We start from the raw sequence: 25,693 nt of genomic DNA, 5'->3' as shown, positions 1-25,693 counted from the left end.
AGAAGTTGAAATGGCAAGGATACACCTACAGAAAGTGAAGACACATACTCAACCTCTAAGACTTAAATTCTTATGTCATCTAACATTTGACTAAAGAGGGGGAAAAAAGCTACATTAGGATAACCCAATCTCAGTACGCTTTTCCAACAAAAATTAGAAGGATTTCTAATTTCCAAGTTCTCTGAGAACACAAAATTAATGCAACATAAATTGAAAGATCTAATCAATAAATTTAACAAGCCAAATTAATTTTATTACATAAATTAACCCATTTGTTATAGGCTAGCAATGTTTCAAACGGCGGTGCTTCTACTGGTCTTTCAACTCCTTCAGTCTTCTGATGGCAGACTTTACTGTGACAGCAGAAGTGGTGCTGGAAAGAAAAACAAAGTTGGATCCAACATAATTAGCTACACTAACATGTGAAATGGCAAATGAGTAAATCCTGCCTCTTTTTTTTACATTACAATCTTAATGATGATATCTTTTAGCAAGTTAAGAGTTGTGTCTTCAGGGTTTTGCAGAATTAGGCAATCTCATGCATTTATTTAATCATGCAGCATTAAAAAAAAAAAAAAAAAAACCAATAGGGAGGAACAGGGAGGAATGAATGGTTCCAGGAGGCTGACCTAAACTCATAGAAAAGAATGGACAGAACGTCAGAAGAAACTAATAAATTCTAAGTTGGTATCATAAATGAGAGATATCAAGAAAACAGTATCTAAAGAACAGACTCGAGTATAATTTGGGAAGAAAGCTATGAAAGTGACTACATAAAGTTATACCAGAAGATTCTGGAACTATACCTGGAAAACCCATAACCATCACATAGGGTGGGTACAGGAATGCTAGTTCATTTTATCATCACAACCAAAAGAAAGCTAGGTTTCATTTGCCTTTTTGACCTCATAAACCCACACAAGACACACATATATGAAAATGATCATTTCAACACCTCCCAATATTTTACACTGCTGCAGTTTTAAATTAACTAAAATTAAAATTTCAACTCTTCAACCACACTAGCCTTATCATTTTATACATGGGAGGCTAGTGTACTACACCGCACATGTCTAGATACTGGCTAAAAGAAGAACACTTCAGCCTTTAAGATCAGCGACGAATTCCAAAATTAGAGATCTTCAAGGTGGCTTTCAATTCCAGAAATGGATTAACTCAAGAGTCCACTCAATCAATAACCAGCACAGGTACATTTATCTCAGCACCATCACCTGACCACTTGTCAGGGTCACAAAGCTGCTGAAGTCCAGCCAGTACTGTTGAGAACAGCAAAAGTGTAATGGTCTAGGTGGCCTCAAGTTTCCATATAGAGCAACAAGCTAATTGACTTCATTTTTATAAAATCAGCTTGCAATACAAATCGAAGTTCAGTACAGATTCAGTCTGTACTAAAGGACCTTACGGTATCATTGTGCTCAGTGGGGACCCTTTCAATTCTATGCAATTCTCAAGTCCTGTCACACTTTTCTATTTCAACGGTTTTCTTTTCTTTGAACACTGAACACAAACCATACTCTCAAGGAGTCATGAAAAAAACAAACGCATTCTTGTTGTCCCAGTCTTGTGAAGGGTTAAAACTAGCCAGTCCAGCGTCAAACCTGGAATTCTGAGGTGATCCACACACTTCAAAGGTCACAAAGAAAAGGGACTCACTTGTAGGTCCAGGCGCCACCAGCGACGGTTTTCATGCAGGAGCCACAATGCCAGATCCCCACAGCTCGTCTTTTCATCTTGGTCTGCAAAAGACAATCAATTTTCCCTATGAATCAATAAAAGCAACATCCAGTAGTCTAAATTGCACTAGAAAATGGGTGTATTTTGGGGGCACTTGGGTGGCTCAGGTCATGACCCTCGGGGTCCTGGGATGGAGGCTCAGGATCCCGGCTCGGCAGGGGGGCTGCGTCTCCCTCTCCCCCTGCTCCTGCTCTGATTTAAAAAAAAAAAAAAACTTTAAAAAAAGAAAGAAAGAAAATGGGTGTGTTTTATGAGGTTCTTTGTGTTCCTAGTGCCCTACATTTTCTCCTGCAAAACCGGCACTCACCACGAAGCTACAGTGCCAGGATGGCAAAGACACCCCCACCAACAGGATTCCAGCACACCACAGACATACACACGCTCCACGGGACTCTCTAGCAACGCCAGGAGACAAAACTGACAAGAGTCCTCTCCCACAAAGCGGGCTTGGCTTAGGCTGGGGCTCCTTGTCCAACGTGTGACCCCTCAGTCCCCAAGTGTAAACGGGAAGCAGTCCACCAAATCCAGCTACCAACAACCCAGCACACGATCCACAAACTTCCCTCAGGAGCCGGCTCACGTGCCGGAAAGCCTCCCCTCCCTCTGCGCCCCGCCCCCGCCCCCATCTTACTTTGCCACAGAAGGAGCAAGTGTACTTGGCGTGCTGGCTTATCTCAATCTTCTTCACCATCTTCCTGAGGGAGGCACCATAACGGGTCCCGTATTTGCCCACGATTCCGACCTTCTTAGTGCGTTTAGCCTGTTCAGAGCCAAGAAAGAAACCAGCGATACTGGGACCCGCTGACAGAGCCTCTGCCAGCCACTCCCCGCCCCAAACGCCGTTCCTCCAATCACCCCCAGCCGCTGCCGGGTCCTAGGTCCCCCTCATTCCATCCTGGCAAAATCAAAATCTGAGGCCAGAGCGGGCCCCGGGCTCCGACAGCACCCTGTTTCACCCGCTCGGATCGGCCAGGCGCTACCAAGCTGCCCCCGTCCTTCCGCCCCGGTCTGTGCCCGAGAGTGGCGGTCACGGCACGAAGGCCGAGGACGGCGCAGGACAGCAGACGCCGGGTGGGGGCAAAGACAGCAAGAAAAGGTCAGATGCAGGCGGATAGACCTGTAGGCCTCACCGCTACCAACACTCACCATGTCGACTCAAACTAGGTCTGAGCCCCGAGAGGAAGAGACTCAGTGCGCAAGCGCAGTTTTAGGCGAACGGGCGGAAGTGGCGAGTGGGAGGCCCAGCTAGGAACTGAACTCTATGCTCGGGAGGTCTCTTCCTCCCGGCCGCCTTCCGTGGGGAAGGAGGTTTTTTTTTGTTTTGTTTTCTGTATTGAAGATGTTTATTGTTTAAGCAGGCTAAATAGAAATAAAATTATTTATCACAGGCTTATTGCTAGGTATGGAAGGAGATCAGTTTGTTACTTAATTAACTGGCTTCTGGTAATATTAGACCGGTATTTCTCAAAATCCAGTCCCCCGAACATTGCATTTTCAGTTTTCTGCCATACCGGGATTGACTGTTTTATCATTTATTTAAAAACTGAGTCACTTTTTAGAAAATTTAACGAAATGAAGCTTCGTCCTAAGCCAGAACTATCTATGGAATCCAGGGCGTATGTCTTATGTGAGTGTTTTTCCGAGTACACATTAAAATTGACACATAAATACTCAAACGAAAAACGTCCAGTGATGAAGCTGTTGATATTAATCCCCACAGTACATTTTAAAAACATTACAGAAAATTTCAAATACAGACAAAAGCAGAAAAAGTATAATAAAGGCACATCTTTCAAAATATAACTACATCCCTTCTTTAAAAAATGCTTCATGCACTGACTTAGGGAGATTATTTTTATGTTCTAATTAAATAAATACACATTTTCACCTATTAAATTATATATTGTATTCCTTGGCATTAACATTCTTGCCTGTACATACTGAAAACATTAACCTTTCGGTAAAAACTACATCAAGAAGAATGATGCCTGGAGACACAGCAAGCACCTTGTTTTACACACCACTGCAACTGTGCAAACACATCTACCCACTGGGAAAACAAGATGTGCTCAAACTCTCCCAGTTCCACCAGAACCTCCAAGTACCCTCTGCTTCTACAGGGTGAAGAATGGCAAGGGATGGAGGGAGTAAGTCTCTCCTCCCTTAGGAGAGAAATACACTGCATATTGGGGATGATTTCTGGACGCTTCGCCACCCAAATTATGTCCTGCTTCTAGAAAACTACAAATAAAAGCAAAATATATTCCTACCAGTGCAAACAAATGGGATTAGTGGAAGAAGAGTTGAGAAACAAGCATTCCAATGGTCCTCCTCAAACTGCACGTGCAGTTTGAGCAGAAGTGGGGTTCCCCTGCCCTGGGTGAGTGCGTAAGCATGGCCAGCTTGCAATCTCTAAGGTGAGCCCTCCTGGGCTGGCTGGGAGCCCAGTTCAGATCATCATTTAGGAAATTGACCACCTCCTCCCCCTCCCATCTCCTGGGTAGCCTCCTACATCTCTTCCCTTCAGGGGGTCTGAGAGAGAGCAAGAGAAGGTAGAATGCCCGAGTAAGAATGCAGTAGAGTGCCTGAAAATGAGACACTCCATAATAGGAGGAAATTGTTCATGCTCAGAGCAATTTTCTCAAAACTGAACAATTTTCTTTAAATAGCAAGCTTGAGGATGTGCAAATAGCACTCTCATGAAATCAGTTCTAAGTGGCTTCAGAGAACTGTGGACAAAGTCTCAATTTGTCTTATCTGTGGGCTAATAAATCCCCAACCCCATTAGAAGACCATCAGGTGTACAGATGAACTGTAATATGTACCCATAAAATCTTAGTAAAAATCTCTGCTGAGTCACAAAATTCACTTTTGCCCTTAAAAAGATGTCTCTAGAGGTGAGTTCTTTTAGCTGTTGAGCCAACCAGTTGTCTTTGGGGTATATGGAACATTTGATTCTTGAAGGAAATCTGAGGGGCAAACGTCATCCACAATTGATCTCATGCTGGAGACCAAAGGGTTTATCTGGGAGCCCCAGGTTCCATGCTGTTCCTTCGCTTTGTGCCCAAAGAGCTCTTGTGCCCAAAGTCCTTCACGGAAGGGCCTGGTGGCCAAGGGCAAGAGTGAAGTCTGCACACAATGTTAAGAGCACTGTAGGTTGCCTCCAGAAGGGGCAGTAGACTCAGCTAGGGGAAGGGGAGCCCTGAGGCCAACTCCTAAACACCTAGAAATAATCAGGTATCTGAAAAGAATTCAGTATGTGGATTCATTCCTTCTTCTCTTCTCTCCACAAATTTACTTTAAATTCATCATTTTCATTGTTTGCCTTTTGTTTTAATGGACATTTCACAGGTAATGTACCCATCAGCATGGGTGTTACTTGGTAACTCTTAAAAGAGATAAGATAAATCAATATGAAACAATGACCAAATATATTATGTGAAATGAGACAGTTCTAATATGAAGAGTTTCATTCCATTTTTGAAGAAATAATTCTATGTATATGTATGTATTTACATGCATTGGGAATAAATTACCTATGGCTCCATCCTAAATTATTTATATTAGTTATTCCCTGTAAGAAGCAGGGCTAGAAGTACAAGGGATGAGAATGCAGGGCTTTCATTTTTTTACTTATACATTTTAATTTTTATTATTTTATTTTATTTTATTATTTCATTTATTATTTCATTTTTCATTTTTATTATTGTTTTAAGATTTTATTTATTTATATATTTAAGAGAGAGCATGAGCGGGAGGAGGGGCAAAGGGAGAGGGAGCGGGACAAGGGACTCCACCCTGAGCACAGAGCCTGATGCAGGGCTCCATCCCACAACACTGAGATCATAACCTGAGCCAAAATCAAGAGTCAGACACTTAACCGCTTAATGGACTCTGCCACCCAGATGTTCCAATTGGTTAAATTTTATATCAAATTCATAATAGTGAAAAGAAAGCACTGCGGAGCCCTAGATGAAGGGACAGTCTTTTCAATAAGTGATGCTGAGAAATGGCATATTCACATGGGGAAAAACTAACCTTGACCTTACCTCCATGTACAAAAATAAGCTGCAATTGGATTGTAGTTCTAAACATGAAGAGCAAAACAATAAAGCTTCTAGAATATATATTCACAACTTTGGGGGTTATGATTTACATGACTGTTTATTCTGTAATATTTTGTTAAGCTGTAAATTTGTTTTATGAATTCATTTTTGTATGATATTTCATCCTAGAAAAGGGGAGTTAAAAACAAAGAGGAGGAGAGCCTGGCACTCCATAAGTCAGATAAATGGGTTGAGGTAGAGGGGTTGTGGGCAGAGGGTGTTGCAAAATCAAATAACTGTTGGCTGTCATAATATCCTGAACCCTGTGACTCACAGGCTTCTCGATGTTTTCTGCTATGTTTAGGAATCCATTTCCTTCCCTGGGACCTCACAGGGAAAGACAAAACCAAAACTGCAGGTATGAGAGAGGGCTCCAACAAAATCTCTTTAAGCTTCCGTGCCATTTTTTTTTTTTTTTAAACCTTGTAATCCTACACGTGGTAAGAAGTGAGAAGATAGGGCAGGAAATAAGGTTGGAATTATTTTCATCCCTTTTGCAGCTTAAATTTCACTTACAAAGAGCTTCAGAAAGCATCAAAGTGCCGGGGTGGCTCAGCTGGTTAAGTGTCTGCCTTCTGAGGCTCAGGACCCCAGGGTTTCCGTGACCAGAGGGGAGTTAGCTTCTCCCTCTATGCCTCCCCCTTGCTCGTGCTCATGCACTCTTGCTCTCTTTCTCTCTCTCTAATAAATAAAATCTTAAAAAAAAAAAAAAAGAAGAAGAAGAAGAAGAAGAAAAAGAAAAGCATCAAGATTTCAATAGACAAGAATGCAAAGACAAGGCAAAACCCAGGAGTCAGCAGTGAGGGGACGGTGCCTCCAGCTCTGTTTCTTTCCAACCTAGAAAAAGGCTTGTGGGAAGCCAAGAAGGAAAAGACACACTATTAATTCGAGTACAAATGGATCAAGGCTTCCAGGATCACTTGCTCCCTCTAGCAGTCTCCCTGATGACAACCCCAGAGGCAGAAATTAACCAGGGTCGTTCAGGGAATAATGACCTTGGTGAGGGTAGGCAGAGCCAGCTCTGGTAGGCCTGGGGGACCTTTCCTAAAACCCTTTAAGAGGCCACCTAATCGCAGGGACAGGAAGTGGGATGAGATAGGCCCAGATTTTCTTCATTAGAACTGACATTTCCAGGAAACACAGCGGATGGTGGCAGGTATGTGTCTGGACTGAGCTGTGAAGTAAAGGAGGAAAAAGAATGACTGCGGAAATCCTAGCTTAAACCCAAAAGCATTCACTCTCTATAAATAAGTCCAAGTGTCTTTTCTGAATCACACAGAAATGGCTGGATGGTTCTCAATAAATTCTAGAGCTACACTCAGCATGGCATAACAGAATATACAGGCTTCCTGGTATAAATAAATATGCTTTGGGGGACCTCAAGGACATCTCAGAGATGGCGAGTCTTTCTCTTCTAGAGCAGCTGAGACTGAGGTCTAGCTAGAGGCTTCAGACGGAGGCTCAACATTTATTTATTTATAAATGTATTTATAGTGGAATAGTGGTTTCACACATGGACACCAAGTTGCAAGGACCAACGGCAAACCCTCCCAAGGGCAGGCATTGATCCGACACCTTGTGGCAGGGCCCAAGGTGAATAAAGCAGAGATTTATTCATTTAACGATGATCACCGATGCTCCCAAGCAACACTAGATAAATATGTCTCAAAATCACCTGTACCTTTCACTGTATTTCTGAAGCACACCCATTGCAGACTAACCACAGCTCTAGAGTAGAGAGGAACTCCTAATAAAAATAAGGAATGAGATGTTATGATCTCATTCTCCAAGACATTAAAGAACTTGACCAAACTCCAGCAGAGCTCATGAGAAAGCTGCACCCAATCTTCTTTGAGCGAGCAGCAGACGAGTCTCTGGAGACATCCACAGACTCACAGAAGAGGGCTTCGTAATGCTCCTCAAGCCATGTGATGTCAGGACAGAGAGCAGAGGCTGAGGCTAGGCTCTGGGGCAGGCGAGGAAGAAATGCTCCTTCCTATAACTCAGCATCTAACTGTCATCCAGAATCTTTCTGCTTCCTGGGCCTTAACTCATTCCACAGACTTCTCCCTAATGAGGGGACCGTGTTGTTTCCATCAATGAGTCACCAAGATTGCAAAAAATTCACTGCAAAAACCCCGTGAGCAACGTTGAGGTAGGATGTTAGCATTTCTTCTTTGCAGATTCTGTACCCATTGGGCCACCGCCCAGCAGGCCACCCAGTGCAGGATCATCTGTATCCTTCTCCAGATCTACACTGACGGCTGTGTCTGTGGCAGATTGATTATGGACTCCAACGGCAGCAACCATGAAGTGATGAAGTTGGCTTTCCAGAACACCTGCTCCTAAGGGAGCTTAGGACAATCTATTTGATGACACAGCAGCCATTGCTCTTCATTACTCTTAGACAAATATTTATTTTAAGGGGCCATTTGGAACAATGTTAGAGTAAACTTTAGAAAGACCCATTACTTGTCCTTTGGAAGCTTCCAAAGTCATAGCCACTAATATAAACAAACTGGTACAGCTAACAAAATTTAAAAACAAAACAGAGAGCTGGAGGTGGTAAGAGAGTGTAAGACCACTTAGGGTGGCCGAGGGGAGGACCCAGACAAGCATTCTCTCTCAGGCCCGTGACTCTGGATGTTTTTTTCTAGGTAACACTGGGTCATTCTTGTTTCAGGAGGTGATAGAGGAAATGGAAGGCCTAATTATCTGTGGAGATCTGGTACCATGGCAGAGCTTCTCAGAGCAGGATAAGCTGGCAGGAAGCAGGCTCAGCTGCTAATAATCTCCACAGTCCTTTGCAAAAAGATACGAGCAATAACTCATGGTCCTCAGACGTAGGTGTTCAGGCTGGATTTCCTGAGGAGCTCTGACCCTGCAGAGAAGCTCCCAGCAGTAGATCAATACAGTGATTAAAAGGAAGTTCTATAATCAAATGCCTGGTCCGACTGAGGAAGGCAAGAAGCCAGCCGGTTATTTGTCAAGACCAAAGCCTCCCACAGGACGTGGCCCGGCAGTCCGGACTGGACAGTACTGACATGTCGGTGTGCCTGACCATCCCTGAGCAGCAAGTAAAGGGGGGCTGGGTGGCTCTCAAAGATCTCTCTCTCCCCACTGGAGCTGTCTAGAAGCCCTGGAAAGGGGACTGAAAGGCACAAAAACGGTGCGCTCTAGGGTCTCATTGTAGTGAGAACAGAGTTAGCTGGGAGCCTGCAGGGAGGCTGAGGCCCCCGGGAAGGCAGCGGTGCGGTCAACTGCTCACAGACCTAGCAAAGCACTCCCCAGCCTCCTGGTGTCGGAAGTGTGCACCCTCCCTCCGGTGGGTTCTGCAGGGAGTGGCCTGGCTGGAGGTCCTGCTCTGCCACTTCCTGGCTGAGACCCCCTTGGCTTGGTTTCTGCATCTGCACCATGAAAATCGAACTACTTTCCTCCAAGGCAGGGCTCACAGTGTCAACACGGGTAAAGTGTCTGGCCTGGTGCCTGGCACATAGCAAACAGTACGAGAGTGAAAACCATCCAAGGCTAACAAACAAATGCATACACAGTCCTGCTGGAACAACTTAGACATCTTGCATTGCTGCCAAGAAAACTGGGCTAACTCGGAACGTTCACTTAACCCTGGCCCACCGTCTTTTGACGATACCAAGTAAAGCAGCCAACTCCTTCCTTCCTGAAACACATTTTTTAGAAGATTTTATTTATTTGTCAGAGAGAGCGCGCACGCACAAGCAGGGGGAGAGGCAGGTAGAGCGACAGGCAGGCTCCCTGCTGAACAAGAAGCCTGATGTGGGGCGCGATCTCAGGACCCTGGGATCATGACCTAGCTGAAGGCAGACACTTAACAGCCTGAGCCACCCAGGCACCCCTGACACACTTTTTAAATATCCTGCTCCCGGACACCCATTTTGGTTTTTTTCCTTTTTCTTTGCTGTTTGCCCTCTTTTTTCTCTTCCCAAGCCTAACTGTTGGCATGCTCTGGGATAAGTTAGATCCACTTTTTCCCCGAAAGCCACTTTACCTGCTCAATCTCATCCAGTCCCAGACTATAAACACCATTTCTAGCCAGTGAGGGTAGAATTCACAGCTTGAGGGGTGACCTTCTCCTGCTGGAGACCCAAATCCTACAGCCTATATAACCTAGCCCCTTGCATCTTGCCAGAGAAACACAGAGTGTGGGGTACAAGGTGCTCATCAGAGATCAATGTCTGCGAAGGAAGAGGAAGGAGGGGAGGCAGAGGGAGGCAAACTGGAGCCTTAGACAGCCCAGAGGGCAGTGGGCAGCTCCGTCAGTGAATATGGTCCCAGAGAGGTTTCTCGCATCAGGGTTCAAGTGGCCCGGCCTTTGTGCCCGCCTTGTTCAGTCACTGACGCGGGCTGCTCCTGGAAGGGTGCAACCCTGGACAAAGTGGCTTTCCCTGGACTGCTGGTTGTGGCCAGGTGGAAGCTATATGCTATTTGTGCTCCCTGAAGCTGGGCAGGAAGCTTCTCGAAGAGGAAGATGGGTGGGGTGTCTCCGTCTAATTCAAGAAGTCCATAACCAAACCCTTGATTTTGCCTTGCTGCCCAACCTAGCTGTCCTTCCTCATCTTTTTTTTCTTTTTTAAAAAATCTCAGTCAACGGCACTACAGCTTTGCTCAGGCCAAATCCTAGGTCTAGAGACTCCTCCCTCTCAAATGCCTCTCAGTCAGTTCATCTCAAACTCGTTCAGCTCCACAATCACGATGTATCCAATCCAAGCACTTCTCACCTCCTTCCCACTGCTGCTCAGCTGAGCCCCACCCCAGTGTTGCCCTGTGGTCAGCTGTAGCAGTTCACTAGCCTCCTCTCAAAACTGTTTCCCTGACCATCCTTCCCGATCTATTGTATGCACACAAATAGGAGGGATCTATCATTCCTTAATTGATTTAAGACTTTTTTTTTTTTTTTTTAATTTTAGAAAGTGCACGTGACTGAGGGGAGGGACAGAGGATGAGGGAGAATCTCAAGCAGACTCCATGTCCAGAGTGGAGCCCGATGATGGGCGGGATCTCACAACCCTGACATCATGGCCTGAGATGAAATCAAGAGTCAGCCGCTTAACAGACTGAGCCACCCAGGCACCCCTGGAGGGATCTTTTAAAATATAATCAGATTGTCTCTAATCCCTGTTCAAAAACCAGTCAGTGGCTTCATGTTCAAAATTAAATCTGATTCTTTACATGACCTATAATCTCACATGATACCCCACACCCCTCACTGCTTTCTAAACCTGTGCTGGCCAACACAAGAGCCACCAGCCACAAGTGCACTTGAAACAAGCACTCGACATGAGCTAGTCCACACTGGAAGGTGCTGTTAGCATCAATTACACACTGGGTCTTGAAGATTTAGCATGAAAAAAAAGGTGAGAATGTAACAAAGTTTCTAAGTTTTTAATAGTGATTATATGTTGAACAGACAATGTTTTAAAGATGAGTTAAAGAAAATACTAATTTTTTATTTTTTAAAATACTCTTAGAAAATTAAAATCACATCTGTGGCTTGTGGTATATTTCTGCTAGATGGTGCCGCTCTAAACTAGAAGTTATCAAATCATGCTTTGCAGGCCAAGTCCTGCCCACAGGCTTCTGTATGGCCCATGGACAAAGCACAGTTTTTACATTTTTTAATGGTTGAAAATAAATCAAAAAAATAAAATTCACGACACATGAAAATTGTATGAATTCGAATTTCAGTGTCCATTAGAGTTTTATTGGAAAAGAGCCATGATCATTTGTTTCTGTATTACCTATGGTTGTTTCTGCCCTACAGCAGCAGAGTTGTCATTCCAACAGAGACAACCTCGCTCATGAAGCCAAATACATCTACTGTCTGTTGACAGACAGAAAAACATTTCACCTCCTGCTCCAAACCCTTACCTCCTTCACTTTACTTTTCTTTGAAGGATGTGTAACTATTACCTCTCCTGCGATATAACTTCTGCAAAGGTAGGAGGAGCTTGCTCTCTTTTGGGGAATTACTGCCGGCACCTAGAACGCTGCCTGGCACATATCAGGTGCTCTACAAATATTTGTCCAAAAAGTACATTTTTTTAAAAAATCCAGATTTCAGGGGTTTCAAAGGAAGCCCCACGTTACTTCAAGAACACGAATTCCACTACTGCAATGGCTGTCTCTGTTTCTCAGCCAGAGAAGCTAAGATTAAGACCCCAGCAGTCCCGTACAGAAAGGCCAGAAAGGAACTGCCCATTTCCTTTCCTTATCAGAAAGGAAGGCCTGGTGACTCGCGGGGCTCGAGACAGACGCCAGCACTGCTGTAACGTCAAGGGGAGTGCAAGCTTTAAAAACAAAACACCTGATCTTATTTCCATGATTTTTAAATGCCTCTTTTTTTTTTTTTTTTTTTTTTTTGCCCCACCTATAGGGGAAAGGTAAAGCTGTCAAAGTTATCAAAAAATTCAAATCTCCTTTTCTTCACAGGGCTGCCCGTCAACGTGATTTCATCCAGTGTGCCTCCCGGGTCCTGAGAATCACTTCCAGGTGCACCAGACGCACTTCCGGGGTCAAAGGATTCCGCCGCCTCCAGGAGCTCCAAGTCACTTCCATCTTCCTCAAAGGACTGCTGGAAGAGGTCATAGATCGTCTGCTGCTTTGGGTCCTTCATCAGAGAGAGAAAACAACAAAGTTAGAGCGCAGGCTCCAGCACCAACTCTCCCTGTGCCACTGAGGCTGGGGAGGAGACCCGGAGGTGGGGGCTGCCGGTTTTATGGCATCAGGTCCCGCATGACGGCCAGCGCAGACCAGAGCGGCCTTCCCGCCCGACACTGTTTCTTCTCTGCTGCTCGTGGAGTAAAGGAAAAGGGGGGTGGTGGTGGAGAAATGGTGTGAGAGCAATAAAGAACCTGCTCTCAAACTAGAATTCATGTTGGAAATGCCTTCTTCCTTCTAGCTTTCCAAACGGGTATTGAAGTAGCTCCCAAGCTCTCATTTCCTGCAAAGCCATTCTCCAGCGAGGGCTTAGGTTGGAATTCAACTGCCAAACCCGTGTGCTCAGCCACGGCTTACACCTAATTTTTGGAGTGGTTGGCAAAACATACCCATACTAGACATACAGAGAAGTAGATTCCCGTTTTTTTTGTTTCTGACTATCTAAAATCTGCCAATGATCAAAAGACCCATCAGCCGCCTCTGAGTTGTCGGCCATGGCGCAGTGCTAAAATCATGCTCAGCAGCTGCAACCAGACCACGCGATGGGCTCACTATCACCCCTTTGCTGATCTCTCCCAAGTGTGAATTCCCATCCCTGACCGTCTTTCATGCCAGGTGTGCTTTCAGTGTTTCAAATGACATCGCGGTTCCCTTAAACAAATGGGAGTTTAAAAACCGATGTCATCTCTCCTCTCATTCCTACATCCTCAAACCAGCAGCTCTCTTGGACAAAGCCTAGTTTTGATGGTCTGCCAACTTTTTTTTTTTTAAACAGGAGAAAATCAATAGGCATACATACAGGGAACCCACACAGATGTGGAAATGCCAAAGATGGTCAGGCAAAATGAGCTCATACATGTCAATCTGAACTAAGCAGAAGGAGGTAGGGGTCTGGGACCTCAGAGGAAAGGAATGCATTTCACAGAGGGTCTACCAACATTGTTCTCCTCCCCCTGGCTTGCCATCACCAGGGCGTCCCGACAGCCTATCCCACATGTCGAAGGGGCAGCAAGTTTGCCTCTCCTGTCTTGTTTCCTCCGTGATGTTCCACAGGCACACTGTTTCCCCGGGCTTCAACACTGGCACTTGCACAGATTTGCAGTGGTGCATCCCCATTTCAATCCCTGGCAGGTCTCTGCCGGGCTGGTTTCTGCCCTTCCCTGTCCTTTCACAGGATTTTCTCGTCATGTCTTGGAGCACCCCCGTGTTGACCTCATCAATGCAGAAGCAGCTTCTCTGGCTTTTCAGCCCCTTTACAGTCAGGTCTCATTCCAGCTGGTCTCTACTTCTTCACTGTTCCTTAACAGAAGGCCCCCCAATCCCTCCCACATTGGTGATGGGGGGCCCTGAAATCTGACTGTGGGAGCTGTCCTGTGAGAACTTCAGATTACCCGATATACCCGCACCCAACACTCCCTCACCTGTCAGGATCCCAGCCTTCCCAACGAGGAGTGGTATTAAGGGTCATTAAGGTCAGCCTCCTGTGATCTGCACATCCTCCTCTAAGAACTAACCTCATCAGCCTCTGTCTGAACAACTACAAGGTTAAGGAAACACTGCCCCAAGTAAAATAAGTGTTAACCTGCACTTGAGTATGGCATTTGATTATGGTGGTGGCAATACTGTGCTTTCAGAGCATGCCTGATTAATGGAAGCAAAGTCCAAGATCTGATCAGTATTTCACTTCCCCTCTGGGAAAGCAGGCTGTCTCAGCGAGACATAATCGCTTTTGCTTTAATCTCCTCCAAAGAGGCAACATTTTCTTTTTCTAGTAGTTGATGAAATTTCCAGCTCCACTTGAATAAAAAGATAGATATAATTATTAATCAAAATAAGTATTGATAAATGGCATTTATATTATCTTGTACTTGTATTTCAGGCAGAAATTCTTAACTAATTCAGAGTGAGGGTAAGGGTAAATAAATGAGTTCTAAATAAACTCATTATTGAGTTTGAGAAGGTTGAGAATCCTTTAAAAATAAGGTTCCTTGCTTTCAAAAGGGCACATAATAACCTAGGCTCTGTGAAAATATTTATCATTCAACTGAATTAGAGAGTTCTTTAAAAAGCTTAAAAATAAGGTTGTTTCACAATTAGCTTATTAACTCTTTACATCTAGGATGATAATTTATATTCTACATTAAAAAATATGATCTCTGGGGATGCCTGGCTCAGCTGGAGGAACCTGCAACTTTTGATCTGAGGGTCATGAGCTCAAGCCCCACATTGGCTGTAAAGGTTACTTAAATAAGAACTAAAAATAAATAAGTAAATAAAAATATGACTTCTGAGTCTTTTTTATCTCAATAATTACTTCTGGAAGGAAGCATTTAGTTGCTTCCTCACTGTAAATGAAAGATCAAATCCTCAGACTCTAGTCTTCCTGTCACTCGAAGATTTTGCTGATTTCAATCAGACTCTGATTCTGGGCAATTCCATGAGAAGACATCTTGGTTTCCAGACGAGCTGCAGTAAAGCTGCTTTTCTGCATAAGGCTGAGTGAGATCCACAGGAATGACCCACACCTTCTCTCCAGGGACCCAAGGGCTGAGTGGACAACTTAATGCTCCACCTCCCCCACCCCCCAGCCAGGGGCAAGAAGCCATTTGCTGGTGTTACCTTGTAGAAGTAATTAGTAGCTTCTGTCGTTTCTGAAAAATTGGTCTCAGAAAGTCCGGCCTCACCCAGAACTTTAATCTTCTCTTGAATTAGGGGCCTGTTGAGGACAAAGGCACCGCAATGAATATAAGCTGCACAGAGCCAGGGGGCTGATTAAAAGGAAATCCCCCTCCCTGTGTTTATGGGGCGGAGGCATGCTGTTCCACTTCTTTGCAGCTCTCAAGGCACCAATGCCCAACCTCAAATATTTGCCTCCTCTCGGCTATAAACCAATTTAGGGTTTGAGTCAATCAGGTTCAAAATTCTTTCTACTGGAAGATGTAGAGAAAACAAATGTCTCATTACAACAAAATTCTCAACCAGGGCCCAGTGAACAAATCCACAAATTCAAAGATGTGGGAGTAGGAAAAACCAACACATGTGGCAAAGGTAAGACCCCTTAGTCATAAAGCTGGAGACAGGTGAGTAGTGGAAACTAATGAGATAGTCAAGAAACTTAGAATCAGGAAGGGGTAAATGGGATTGGGAAGGAGCATTTGGAGACCTTTTTGCTTAGGTACCAGACATGAATCTGGAAGCACTACATGGCCCACAGGGAGCCACTTTCTCCCAAACGTCAGCAGCAGCCCTGTAGGATGGCCTTATGTACCAATACATGGCATAAAGGGGCAGAGGGGAACATCACCGTGTCTCAGCAATGCCTTCATGGGCAGGACAGAGTGTCTTATGAGCAAACCTGCACCTATGTTTCCTCACCATCGGCTCCCCCCTCCCCCTTGTCTCAGGCCAGTGGGAAAGGAGTCACATCGCCTTCATCCTCATGCACCCAGCAAGCCATGAGTGAATGCTGGGAAGCGGGTGCGGCATGCTCACGGCTGCAAGGGGAAGGGCATGACTCCTGGCTCCTCCGCACAGGTCCCTGAAGACATCAGCAAGAGCGGAAGACATTAGGGAGTGAAGGAAATAGATCACTGGTGTCAACCCCCGCACCACCCCCGTGGCCAGCCATACCAGAGGTAGTCGTCAGCTGTGCCTCTTGCCACGAGGTAGTGGATGCTCACGGAGCTCGACTGTCCGATTCGGTGTACCCGGTCCTCTGCCTGGAGCAGTACCTGTGGGGTCCGGGAATCACAATGTGTACGGGCCAAGGCCTGAAAGGTCTCCAGCTAGCACAGCACACAGCCCCCTGCCCCTGAGCCCAGCACACCATCCCTCCTCAGAGGACTTCACTCCATGCCCCAAGTCAGCAGGTTGAGAGCCTCTACCTCCGAACAAGCTGCCACTGAATACAAGAGAAAACCAAACCAAACCAAACCCAAGTTCTGGGGGAACTAGAACCTGCAGCCAGCCAGCGGTGGGCACAGCACTAAGTGCCGGGAGGAACGAACAGCCAGCGCTGACTCTGCTAGGAGGCCGTGCTGATGGCAAATGACAGAAGCCCGGCACGCCTCCGCTCTTCTCACTGGAACAGAAACCATGACCTTCTAAAGAACTGAGGGAGACGTCATGGATGATTAGGGGTCGGGTGGCTCTTTAACATGGTAAGCCCTGTAATAAATAACAAGGCCCCAAAGCATTGTTTCTACTATATATGCCTTCAGCCTCGAAGTCCACCCATCACAAAACAGCACCCTGTGTGGCCAATGACATATCTGCTGTCACAGCTCTCCGCTCAGGAGATAAGGCCAGTGGAACCCCCACGGCGGGCAGTTGCCCACTGGCCGCATTGGCTAAGCAGCTCACAGTGACGGTTAATACAAACCCACAGGCTGGAAGGCCAGAGGCCTGGGCTGCGGCTGCTGTGGCCACGGGCTCCCCTTCGGGGACAGCCGTGCATGCGAGCTGTTATGCCCCCATTTCCTCACAGAAGGATGCCTCCTGAGATTCCTCCTGGCCTTCAAAAGCCTCAGTATTCCCTTCATAAGATGGAGTCGATAATCCTACTACCTAGGAGACTGCCATGAACATCTAATAGCCAGACAACACATGTGCGAGTCCTTACTTCTTTAAAGACTGACCCATGGGAAGTAGAAACACGTTTCTGAAGCCAAGGAGAAAAGGCCAGAAGACAAAACTGGTGCTGGGGACAGCTCCTGGAAACCCTGTCAACCCCGACTGACACCCGGGCCTTCCGCCCCACAACCACGCGCCTGCACACCTGGGGTATTCAAGTCCCCTGCGTCCCTTACCCCTGGATTCCAGAACAGCTCCGCAAACACCACCAGGTCAGCTGAGGTGAAGGTGAGGCCCATGTTGGCTGCGGTGATGGACAGCACGGCCACGGCGTGCTTCTCGAACAGCTGGAACTGCTGGCACAGGTCCTCGCGGTCAGCGGAGGAAGTCGAGCCGTCAATGCGGATGTGCGGCACGTGCTGCGGGGACAAGGAGGGAACGGAGGTGGGCAGCACCAAGGCTGGGGCGGGGGGGGGGGGAGGCTCGGCAGCTGCGGCTCGTGGGCACAGCCACGCTGCCGTTCTGGCTCTGACCTGCCACAGCAACGATTCCTCCCTTGACCCTGCTTTCGGAGCTGTTTGTCTTCTCATTTCCAATGGAAATTTCTGTTGAGAGACTTGCAGATTCCCATTTGTTTAAGCAAACATGCAGAGATTCCTTGCACGTTGGGCCCACTTTCCCCCAGTGGTACCATATTGTGACACTACAGTGTATCACAACCAGGAAATGAACTTTGATATGATGTACCAGTCTTATTCAGATGTCCTGTTTTACTTCAACTCATATGTGTGTATCCTACCAGTGTTATCACTCATGTCCTAGGAATTTCTGTCACAGACAAGACATGAAAAGTTAAGGGGCACCTGGCTGGCTCAGTCAGGAGAGAATGTGACTCCCGATCTTAGGGCTGTGAGCTCAAGACCTGTGTTGGGCACAGAGCTCACTTAAAAAAAGAAAAGGGGTGCCTGGGTGGCTCAGTGGGTTAAAGCCTCTGCCTTCCGCTCAGGTCATGATCCCAGGGTCCTGGGATTGAGCCCAGCATCGGGCTCTCTGCTCAAGCAGGGAGCCTGCTTCCCCCTCCCTCTCTGCCTGTCTCTCTGCCTACTTGTGATCTCTGCCTGTCAAATAAATAAATAAAATCTTAAAAAGAAAAGAAAAGAAAAGGGGTGCCTAGGTGGCTCAGTCAGTTAAGTGTCTACCTTCAGCTCAGGTCATGATCCCAGGGCCCTAAGATCGAGCACTGAATTGCATTGGGCTCCCTGCTCAGCCTGCTTCTCCTTCTCCCTCTGCCCCTCTCCTTGCTCTGCTTGTGCTCATTCTCTCTGTCAAGCAAATAACTAAAATCTTTAAAAAAAAAAAAAGAAAAAAGATAGAAAGAAAGAAAAAAAAAAGAGACACTGACCAGTTCTAGCACCAAAAGGATTCTTCTGTGGCCCTTTTACAACCTGAGCTGAAGGCAGATGCTTAACCCACTGAGCCACGCAGGCACCCCTAGCACCGATCTATTTCTGCCAGGTGCTCTCTTCTCAATGTGTGTGATAATCTTTTAAACACAAAGTTTTATATCCTGGTTTTCTCCAATAAACACTATATTGTAAATCAATGAAATTATTAAGGTTTTCTAAAACATATTTATTAACATCCTTATGTTTCATTATGTGGCAACAATGTAATTTATCCATTTGTGTATTTCTTCATATTTTGGAGATTCTTTTTTGTTTTTTAAAGATTTATTTGAGAGTGAGAGAGAGAGAGAAAGAGTATGAGTGGGGAGAAGGGCAGAAGGAGAGAATCTGAAGCGAATGTCCTGCTGATCACAGAGACTGGGGGCTCGATCTCACAACCCTGAGATCATGACCTAAGCTGAAACCAAGAGTCAGAAGCTTAACCAACTGAGCCATCCAGGTGCTTCATTTTCACTAAAAAAAGATGAGCTGGTGAACACCCATCAACAGGTGAATGGATAAAAATCATGGTATATGCATACAACAGAATATTACTCAGCAATAAGAAGGAATGAAATGATGACATGTGCAACAACAGATATGAATCTCAGAGTATGTTAAGAGAAATCCAATTTAAAAAAAAAGTACACACTGAATCATTCCACATTTATATAGAGCTCTAAAAATGCAAATTAGTTTAGAGTGACAGAGCAGATCTGTGATGGCCTGGAGATGGGAGGGCATGGAGAAACGGGAGGGATTTCAAAGGGCCCAAGGAAACTCCTGAGGCCAACAGACACATTCACTATGGGCTTGAACTCACAAGTCTGAGATCAAGATCTGAGCTACGATCAAGAGTCAGATCTTGAGCCACCCAGATGCCCCTTCACTGTCTTCTTACCAAACTATACTCCAAATGCAGCTCATTGCCTGCGAAGTATATCTCTATAAAGCTATTAGAATTAAAACGTTTTTAAAGGATGGATTAAAATAAACGTGCTCATGGTTCTTTGCCCATATTTGGTTATTTCCTTAGACTACACTACTAAAAATCAAAGTACTATGACAAAGGGAGAGACTTAATTTAAGGATCCTGATATTATCGCCAAATTGCTTTCCAATAAGTAATGTCTGAGCATGTCCAGCTTGCTGCACTGTTATCAATGGTAAGGGCTGTACATTTTTTTCCAAATCTTCTAGAAAGATTTATTTTTATTTATTTTTTATTACATTATGTTAATCACCATATAGTACGTCATTAGTTTTTGATACATAATTCCACAATTCATTGTTTGTTTATAACACCCAGTGCTCCATGCAATACGTGCCCTCCTTAATATCTATCACCAGGCTAACCCATCCCCCCACTCACCTCCCCTCTGAAACCCTCAGTTCATTTCCTGGAGTCCATAGTCTCTCATGGTTCATCTCTCCCTCTGATTATTCCCCCTTCATTTTTCCCTTCCTTCTCCTAATGTTCTCCATGCTATTCCTTATGTTCCACATGTAAGTGAAACCATACAATAATTGTCTTTCTCTGCTTGACTTATTTCACTCAACACGCAAAAAATAGATAATTAAGTCAAAAAATGGGCAGAAGACCTGGACAGATACTTCTCCAAAGAAGACATACGAATGGCTAACAGACACATGAAAAATGCTCAACATCACTATCCATAAGGGAAATTCAAATCAAAACCACATTGAGATACCATCTTACACCAGTTAGAATGGCAAAGACTGACAAGGCAAGAAATAAATGTTGGGGAGGATGTGGAGAAAGGGGAACCCCTTACACTGTTGGTGGAAATGCAAGTTGGTGCAGCCATTTTGAAAACAGTGTTGAGGTTCCTCAAAAAGTTAAAAATAGAGCTACTCTATGACCCAGCGATTGCACTAATGGGTATTTACCCCAAAGATATAGATGTAGTGAAAAGAAGGGCCATCTGTACCCCAATATTCATAGCAGCAATGTCCACAATAGCCAAACTGTGGAAAGAGCTGGGATGCCCTTCAACAGGCGAATGGATAAAGAAGATGTGGTCCATATACACAATGGAATATTACTCAGCCGTCAGAAAAGATGAATACCCACCATTTGCATCAACATGGATGGAACCGGAGGGGATTATGCTAAGCGCTGCACATTTATAAACCTCTGCTGATGTGATAGGCTAATTTTCATTTATTTGATTTTCAGTGGAGTTGAAGTTTTTCATCTAAGGTTCTTAAAGGCTCCTGTCATCTCCTCGAAGTTAAGAATGATGGACCTACATTATTATGTTTTATGGCTGAACAGGGTCTTATTTAACAGAATACCTACTGACAAACATTTAGGTTTCTAATTATTTGATATTATAAATAATAACATCACTAATCTTATAAATAAATCTTTGGTTTCATTATTTCCTTAGGATAAGTTCCTAGAAGAGGAGCTTGGAAAAATTTGAGTGCCTTAAGTTAGGCCAAATTGCCGAGAAAAGGTACCAAATGTATGAAAACCCCCCATGGTCTAGCCACTGTGTGTATGTGTGAAAGAACAGATCCATAGTTCTAGGTAATTTAAGTCAATTTTTCCCTTTGTGATTTCTCTCACTGTTTTTATGTGTAGAAAGTCATTCCCCACCCAGTGATCAGCTATACATTCATCTATAGTTTCTTCTAACGCTTTATGGTCTTAATGAGCTTTGGTTTGTCTGAAATTTAATAAATAGTGAAGCTGAGTTTCATTTAAGTATTCCACTCAATTACTTAGTCAATTACCCAAACTTTATTTGTTGAATAAATTAAGCCTAATTTTTGATGACTCCTTGATTATACTTTTTAAAAATACTACAGGGCTATTCAACTAAAGAGTTATTAATACTAAAGAGGGCTATCCATTCTATTCCATCCTTCTGACCACCATTTCTTGGCCTAGTATGGCTGAATTTTATAACAGATTTTAATATCTGGAGGCACAAGTCTATCAACATTTTTCTTGTTTTTCAAAGTTGTCTTAGATAGCTCTCCTCAATTTTTGAGACTCCTTTAGCATAATAATATAAGATTCCTTCCCTTAAAATACCCAATTGGCATTTTTATTTGAATTGAGTTAGACCTACAAATTCATTTGGGAAGGACCAGTATTTTACAGTGTTTGCACTGGAGCATGGCCCAAGTCCCTCCAACTCATCAGTCTCTACACTCTTTTTGGTGAGGTTACTATTAGGTGCTTTATATGTTTTTGCTGCTCTGAATTTGATCTTGTTTTCCACTGTATTTACTAATTAGTTATAACTGGTACATTAAAAAAGCTATTTATTTTAGTATATTTATTTGGAATCTAGGCACCGCATTAAACTCTTATGCATTTTGATAGTTTTCTAATTAACTGTCTTGAGTTGCTTGAATACAGTGACAGCTCTGATTTTTCCTTTCCAGGGATTATAGCTTTTAATTCCATTGGCTGGCTTCCTGGATCACAGCATATACAAAATTCAAACCCAGGTGTATTAATGAGCCACCTCTAAAATTCTCAGGAAAAAAAAAAATCACAGGAGAAAATCTTTATGACCTTACGTAAGGAAAGATTTCTTAACTCATTCATAAAAATTAAAAACCATATAGGAAAAACTAATAAACTTGAAATGCAATTCATTTATAACAACTAAAGCAAAAATTAAACTTTGCTCAATAAAACTTCAACAAAACGAAAAGAAAATATTGTTAACTGATAGATACCCAAAACTTATAAAGAATATTTCTAAATCAGTAAGAGAAAGATCATCTAACAGGAAAACAGAATATTTATAGAAGACACCCTGAAATCACTACTAAACCTACAAAAAGACACAACTGTGAGTGGTAGTCAGGGAAATGCAAAGGAAAATAAGAATGAGCTGAGATTTCATTTCGCTGGCTTGGCAAAAGTAAAAAGTCTGATAATACTGTTAGTGAGCGCTCAGGACAGCAGGAATTTCCAAATGCTGCTGGTGCGATTACAAATGTGAATTACCACACCTTGCAGAGAAATCTGACAATACCCGATAGAGCTGAAGACAAGCCTATCCAATGGTTATGCAACATCACGCCTGGACATGCCCACATGCATACACATGTGTGTATGTGTGCACGTACACACATGTATGTGACAGTATTCATATAATAGCAAAAACTGTAAGTAAAATTCCATGTCTCTCACCAGGAGAATGGATAAACTGTGCTACAGTTACCCAATGAGATCCTATTCTGCAGTTATGGCAGATGATCTATAGCTATAATACTACACGGAAAAATCTCAAAAATAACATTGAGCAAAAAGGCAAATTTCAGGATACTCAAACTACGCTGCCATTTATGTATGTTAAATACATAGAGGAGACTATATATTAAGAATACATACTTTTGGAATAAAATATGACAACATGGAGAAAAGGACTGGGGACAGTGGTTACAGAGAATGAGTTAGAGGGCTGCAGAGGGGCCTAAGTATGTTATTACTTAACATACACACTTTGAAATAAATATAGCAAAACACTTAATTTATTATATCTGGGTGGAGAACATGTAAGTGCCTGCTGTATGTTTCTTTATACTCCTCTCTATGTTTGAAACATTACAGGGGTGCCCAGGTGGCTCAGTCGGTGAAGCTACCAGTTCTTTTTTTTTTTTTTTTTTCAAGATTTTATTTATTTATCTGACAGAGAGAGATCACAAGTAGGCAGAGAGGCAGGCAGAGAGAGAGGAGGAAGCAGGCTCCCTGCTGAGCAGAGAGCCTGATGTGGGACTCGATCCCAGGACCTTGAGATCATGACCTGAGCCGAAGGCAGCGGCTTAACCCACTGAGCTACCCAGGTGCCCCAAGCTACCAGTTCTTGATTTTGGCTTGGGTCATGACCTCAAGGTCATGGGATCGAGCCCCATCTCAGGCTCTGCATTCAGATTCTCTCTCTTCCTCTCCCTCTGCCCCTCCCCTACTGCACACATTTTCACACACGCTCTCTCTGAAAGAAAGAAGTTAAGAAATAAAGATTGATTACATAAAATGTAGTAAAAGATGAAGGAAGTTGAAAAGCAATTTATGGGGCACCTGGGTGGCTCAGTGGGTTTAAGCCTCTGCCTTCAGCTCAGGTCACGCTCTCAGGGTCCTGGGATGGAGCCCCGCATCGAGCTCTCTGCTCAGCAGGGAGCCTGCTTCCTCCTCTCTCTCTGCCTACTTGTGACCTCTCTCTCTGTCGAATAAATAAATAAAAAAACCTTAAAAAAAAAAAAAGCAATTTATGGTCCTAAATTTAACCAAAAATGAAAAGGGAGGTAAAAATACAATGTGTTTAAACTGTCCTGATTTAATTCTACATGGAGAAACTGGTGAAGATTGGGCAACATTTCCATAACTGTTACAACTTCACAAGTTTTGTTTATTTGATGTGTTTCGTTTTAATGAACATCCTTGGAAATCTTTCTGGATATTTTTCATTCAATGTAGTAAGGAACACAAACTCTGTACTGAAGTCTGCATGTAGCCCATGTAGAACTAATAAAGCCACTTTGATGGTGCTAAGGAAGAACAAGAGGAAGAGAGGAGGATTCATGCAAATACTTGTTTCCACACAAGAGAATTTCTGCTACCTCCTTTTTTGACAATCTTGTACTTATTTACAGAGTCATGAAAGAGCCCCTGGTCCCAGAGGATCCTTGTGGGTTGTTTTTTTTTTTTAAAGATTTTACTTATTTATTTGACAGAAATCACAAGTAGGCAGAGAGGCAGGCAGAGAGAGAAGAGGAAGTAGGCTCCCTGCTGAGCAGAGAGCCAGATGTGGGGCTCCATCCTAGAACGTGTTCTGGGATCATGACCTGAGCCGAAGGCAGAGGCTTTAACCCACTGAGCCACCCAGGTGCCCTGCAGTGGATCCTTGTTTTTAAAGCAAGGCTCCAGCCCTATCTGTAGAGGGCAAGGAAGACGTTCAAGGACACTGCTGGGAAGTATTCTGACCCTAGTGTGGTTCTACAAGCGAGAATTCTTTGGGAAGTCCTCAGCAATGTTTCTGGAAACATCACCTCACTTCTTTGGTTCAGACCTGCCCTCAACCTACTCAAGACCACTCAGCATCCGACACACAAACAACAGAAGCATCCTGTGTTGAATTTCAAAGGGAGCTTACCTTTCTCTCAAGCTCTGTTGTAATTGCACTCAGGACTATTCTGTGGTGTGCGAACACTAGAAACTTCTCTCTCCCACTTTCCAGGAGGTCCAGGATATATTCACTGCGTCGGACAATGAGAGCACAATAAATTTAACATATACTTGTCCAGCTGAAATTATTCCACTGCATCTTTACCAGACTCCTTCGAGGTAGCTGCTCTCCCCTGCCCTTTCCCTCTTTCTCTGAGAGCTGACCTCTCACCCCCCTTCCCCTCAGGCCAAGTCACCTGCGTAGCAGCAGCCAAATTAGGAGCTGCTCTGTGCAGAAAGAGTTCTTCCCTGCTTTTAAGTCATCTCCCATATGCAGATAAATCAAAGTATCGTTCCTTTTTATGTGTCTCTGATATGTTACTGAAAGTTTCTTACCATCTGGGATCACAGAAGATACGTACCAGTTTTCACTTTCGCTGCTACTATCAATGTAATGTGTTTTCAATACAAATTGAAATGTCGTCTAAGAATTGAAAATGTCTAGGCAGGCAATTACGGGACTTTAGACAGTAATCAAATTTCTGGAAGTGTAATATTGAAGCATAAGTAATAGTACTAAGGAGATACTCGGGGAAAGCTCCCCAGCTCCCTTACACAGTGCATGGCAAGCTACAGGGCCACCTGCTAAATCGGTGGTAAGGGAATTTTTTTCTGTGGCAAAGAAGATGGAGCGAAGAACCTTATTTGCTTGCTCTTCATACTCCCCTTGATTTACTGTTTTTTCTTGACTTCCAACCCCCATCTTTAGCCATGGCCTTGAAGGAGGGCAGCTATGCCAGGCCCTGGAAGGGGTGGGGATTACCCAGTCAGACTCTGATGGCTTCCCAGGGATTAAGGCCCTGCAGGAGGTTCACAATCCCAGGACAGGTCACTGTTCCCACACAGGTAATGGGCAGGTAAGCCTCCTTGGACACAAACGGTAGGTCCAGGATATAGTCACTGCATTT

The 25,693-nt window shown here is 44.2% G+C and overlaps 2 protein-coding genes across 5 annotated transcripts in view; both read right to left on the bottom strand.

The window, feature by feature from the left end:
• Positions 1–231: 231 nt before the first annotated feature.
• Positions 232–3,003, bottom strand: RPL37A (ribosomal protein L37a). Its single transcript, XM_004762714.3, has 4 exons — positions 2,902–3,003; positions 2,387–2,515; positions 1,675–1,757; positions 232–373 (listed from the first exon to the last, which is right to left on the bottom strand). The coding sequence occupies exons 1-4, from the start codon at positions 2,902–2,904 to the stop codon at positions 310–312; spliced, it is 279 nt and encodes a 92-aa protein (XP_004762771.1). The 5' UTR covers positions 2,905–3,003; the 3' UTR covers positions 232–309.
• An 8,320-nt stretch (positions 3,004–11,323) lies between these two features.
• Positions 11,324–25,693, bottom strand: part of SMARCAL1 (SWI/SNF related, matrix associated, actin dependent regulator of chromatin, subfamily a like 1) — a 59,730-nt gene continuing 45,360 nt past the window's right edge. For all 4 annotated transcript variants that reach the window (XM_004762712.3, XM_004762711.3, XM_013061620.2 and 1 more), the window contains exons 14-18: positions 24,715–24,817; positions 17,363–17,545; positions 16,185–16,285; positions 15,174–15,270; positions 11,324–12,504 (exon numbers count right to left, since the gene is read on the bottom strand). In XM_004762712.3, the coding sequence (XP_004762769.1) occupies positions 12,265–12,504; positions 15,174–15,270; positions 16,185–16,285; positions 17,363–17,545; positions 24,715–24,817 (724 nt within the window). In that variant the 3' untranslated portion in view covers positions 11,324–12,264. The remainder of the gene's footprint in view (positions 12,505–15,173; positions 15,271–16,184; positions 16,286–17,362; positions 17,546–24,714; positions 24,818–25,693) is intronic.

This window comes from Mustela putorius, unplaced genomic scaffold (genome assembly GCF_011764305.1).
Source record: "Mustela putorius furo isolate JIRA1106 unplaced genomic scaffold, ASM1176430v1.1 tig00000275_pilon_pilon_pilon, whole genome shotgun sequence".
In the NCBI taxonomy this organism is placed as follows: Eukaryota; Metazoa; Chordata; class Mammalia; order Carnivora; family Mustelidae; genus Mustela; species Mustela putorius.
Note: the sequence above shows the minus strand (reverse complement) of the source record. Positions and strands in the feature narration are given on the sequence as shown.

Bases quoted from the DNA above. Each gene is read 5' to 3' on its own strand.
- RPL37A (XM_004762714.3), bottom strand. The intron at 1,758-2,386 runs GTAAGATGGGGG...TGTCTTTTGCAG, and splicing joins CTTGCTCCTTCTGTGGCAAA to ACCAAGATGAAAAGACGAGC. The intron at 374-1,674 runs GTGAGTCCCTTT...TTTTCTTTCCAG, and splicing joins GGTGGCGCCTGGACCTACAA to CACCACTTCTGCTGTCACAG.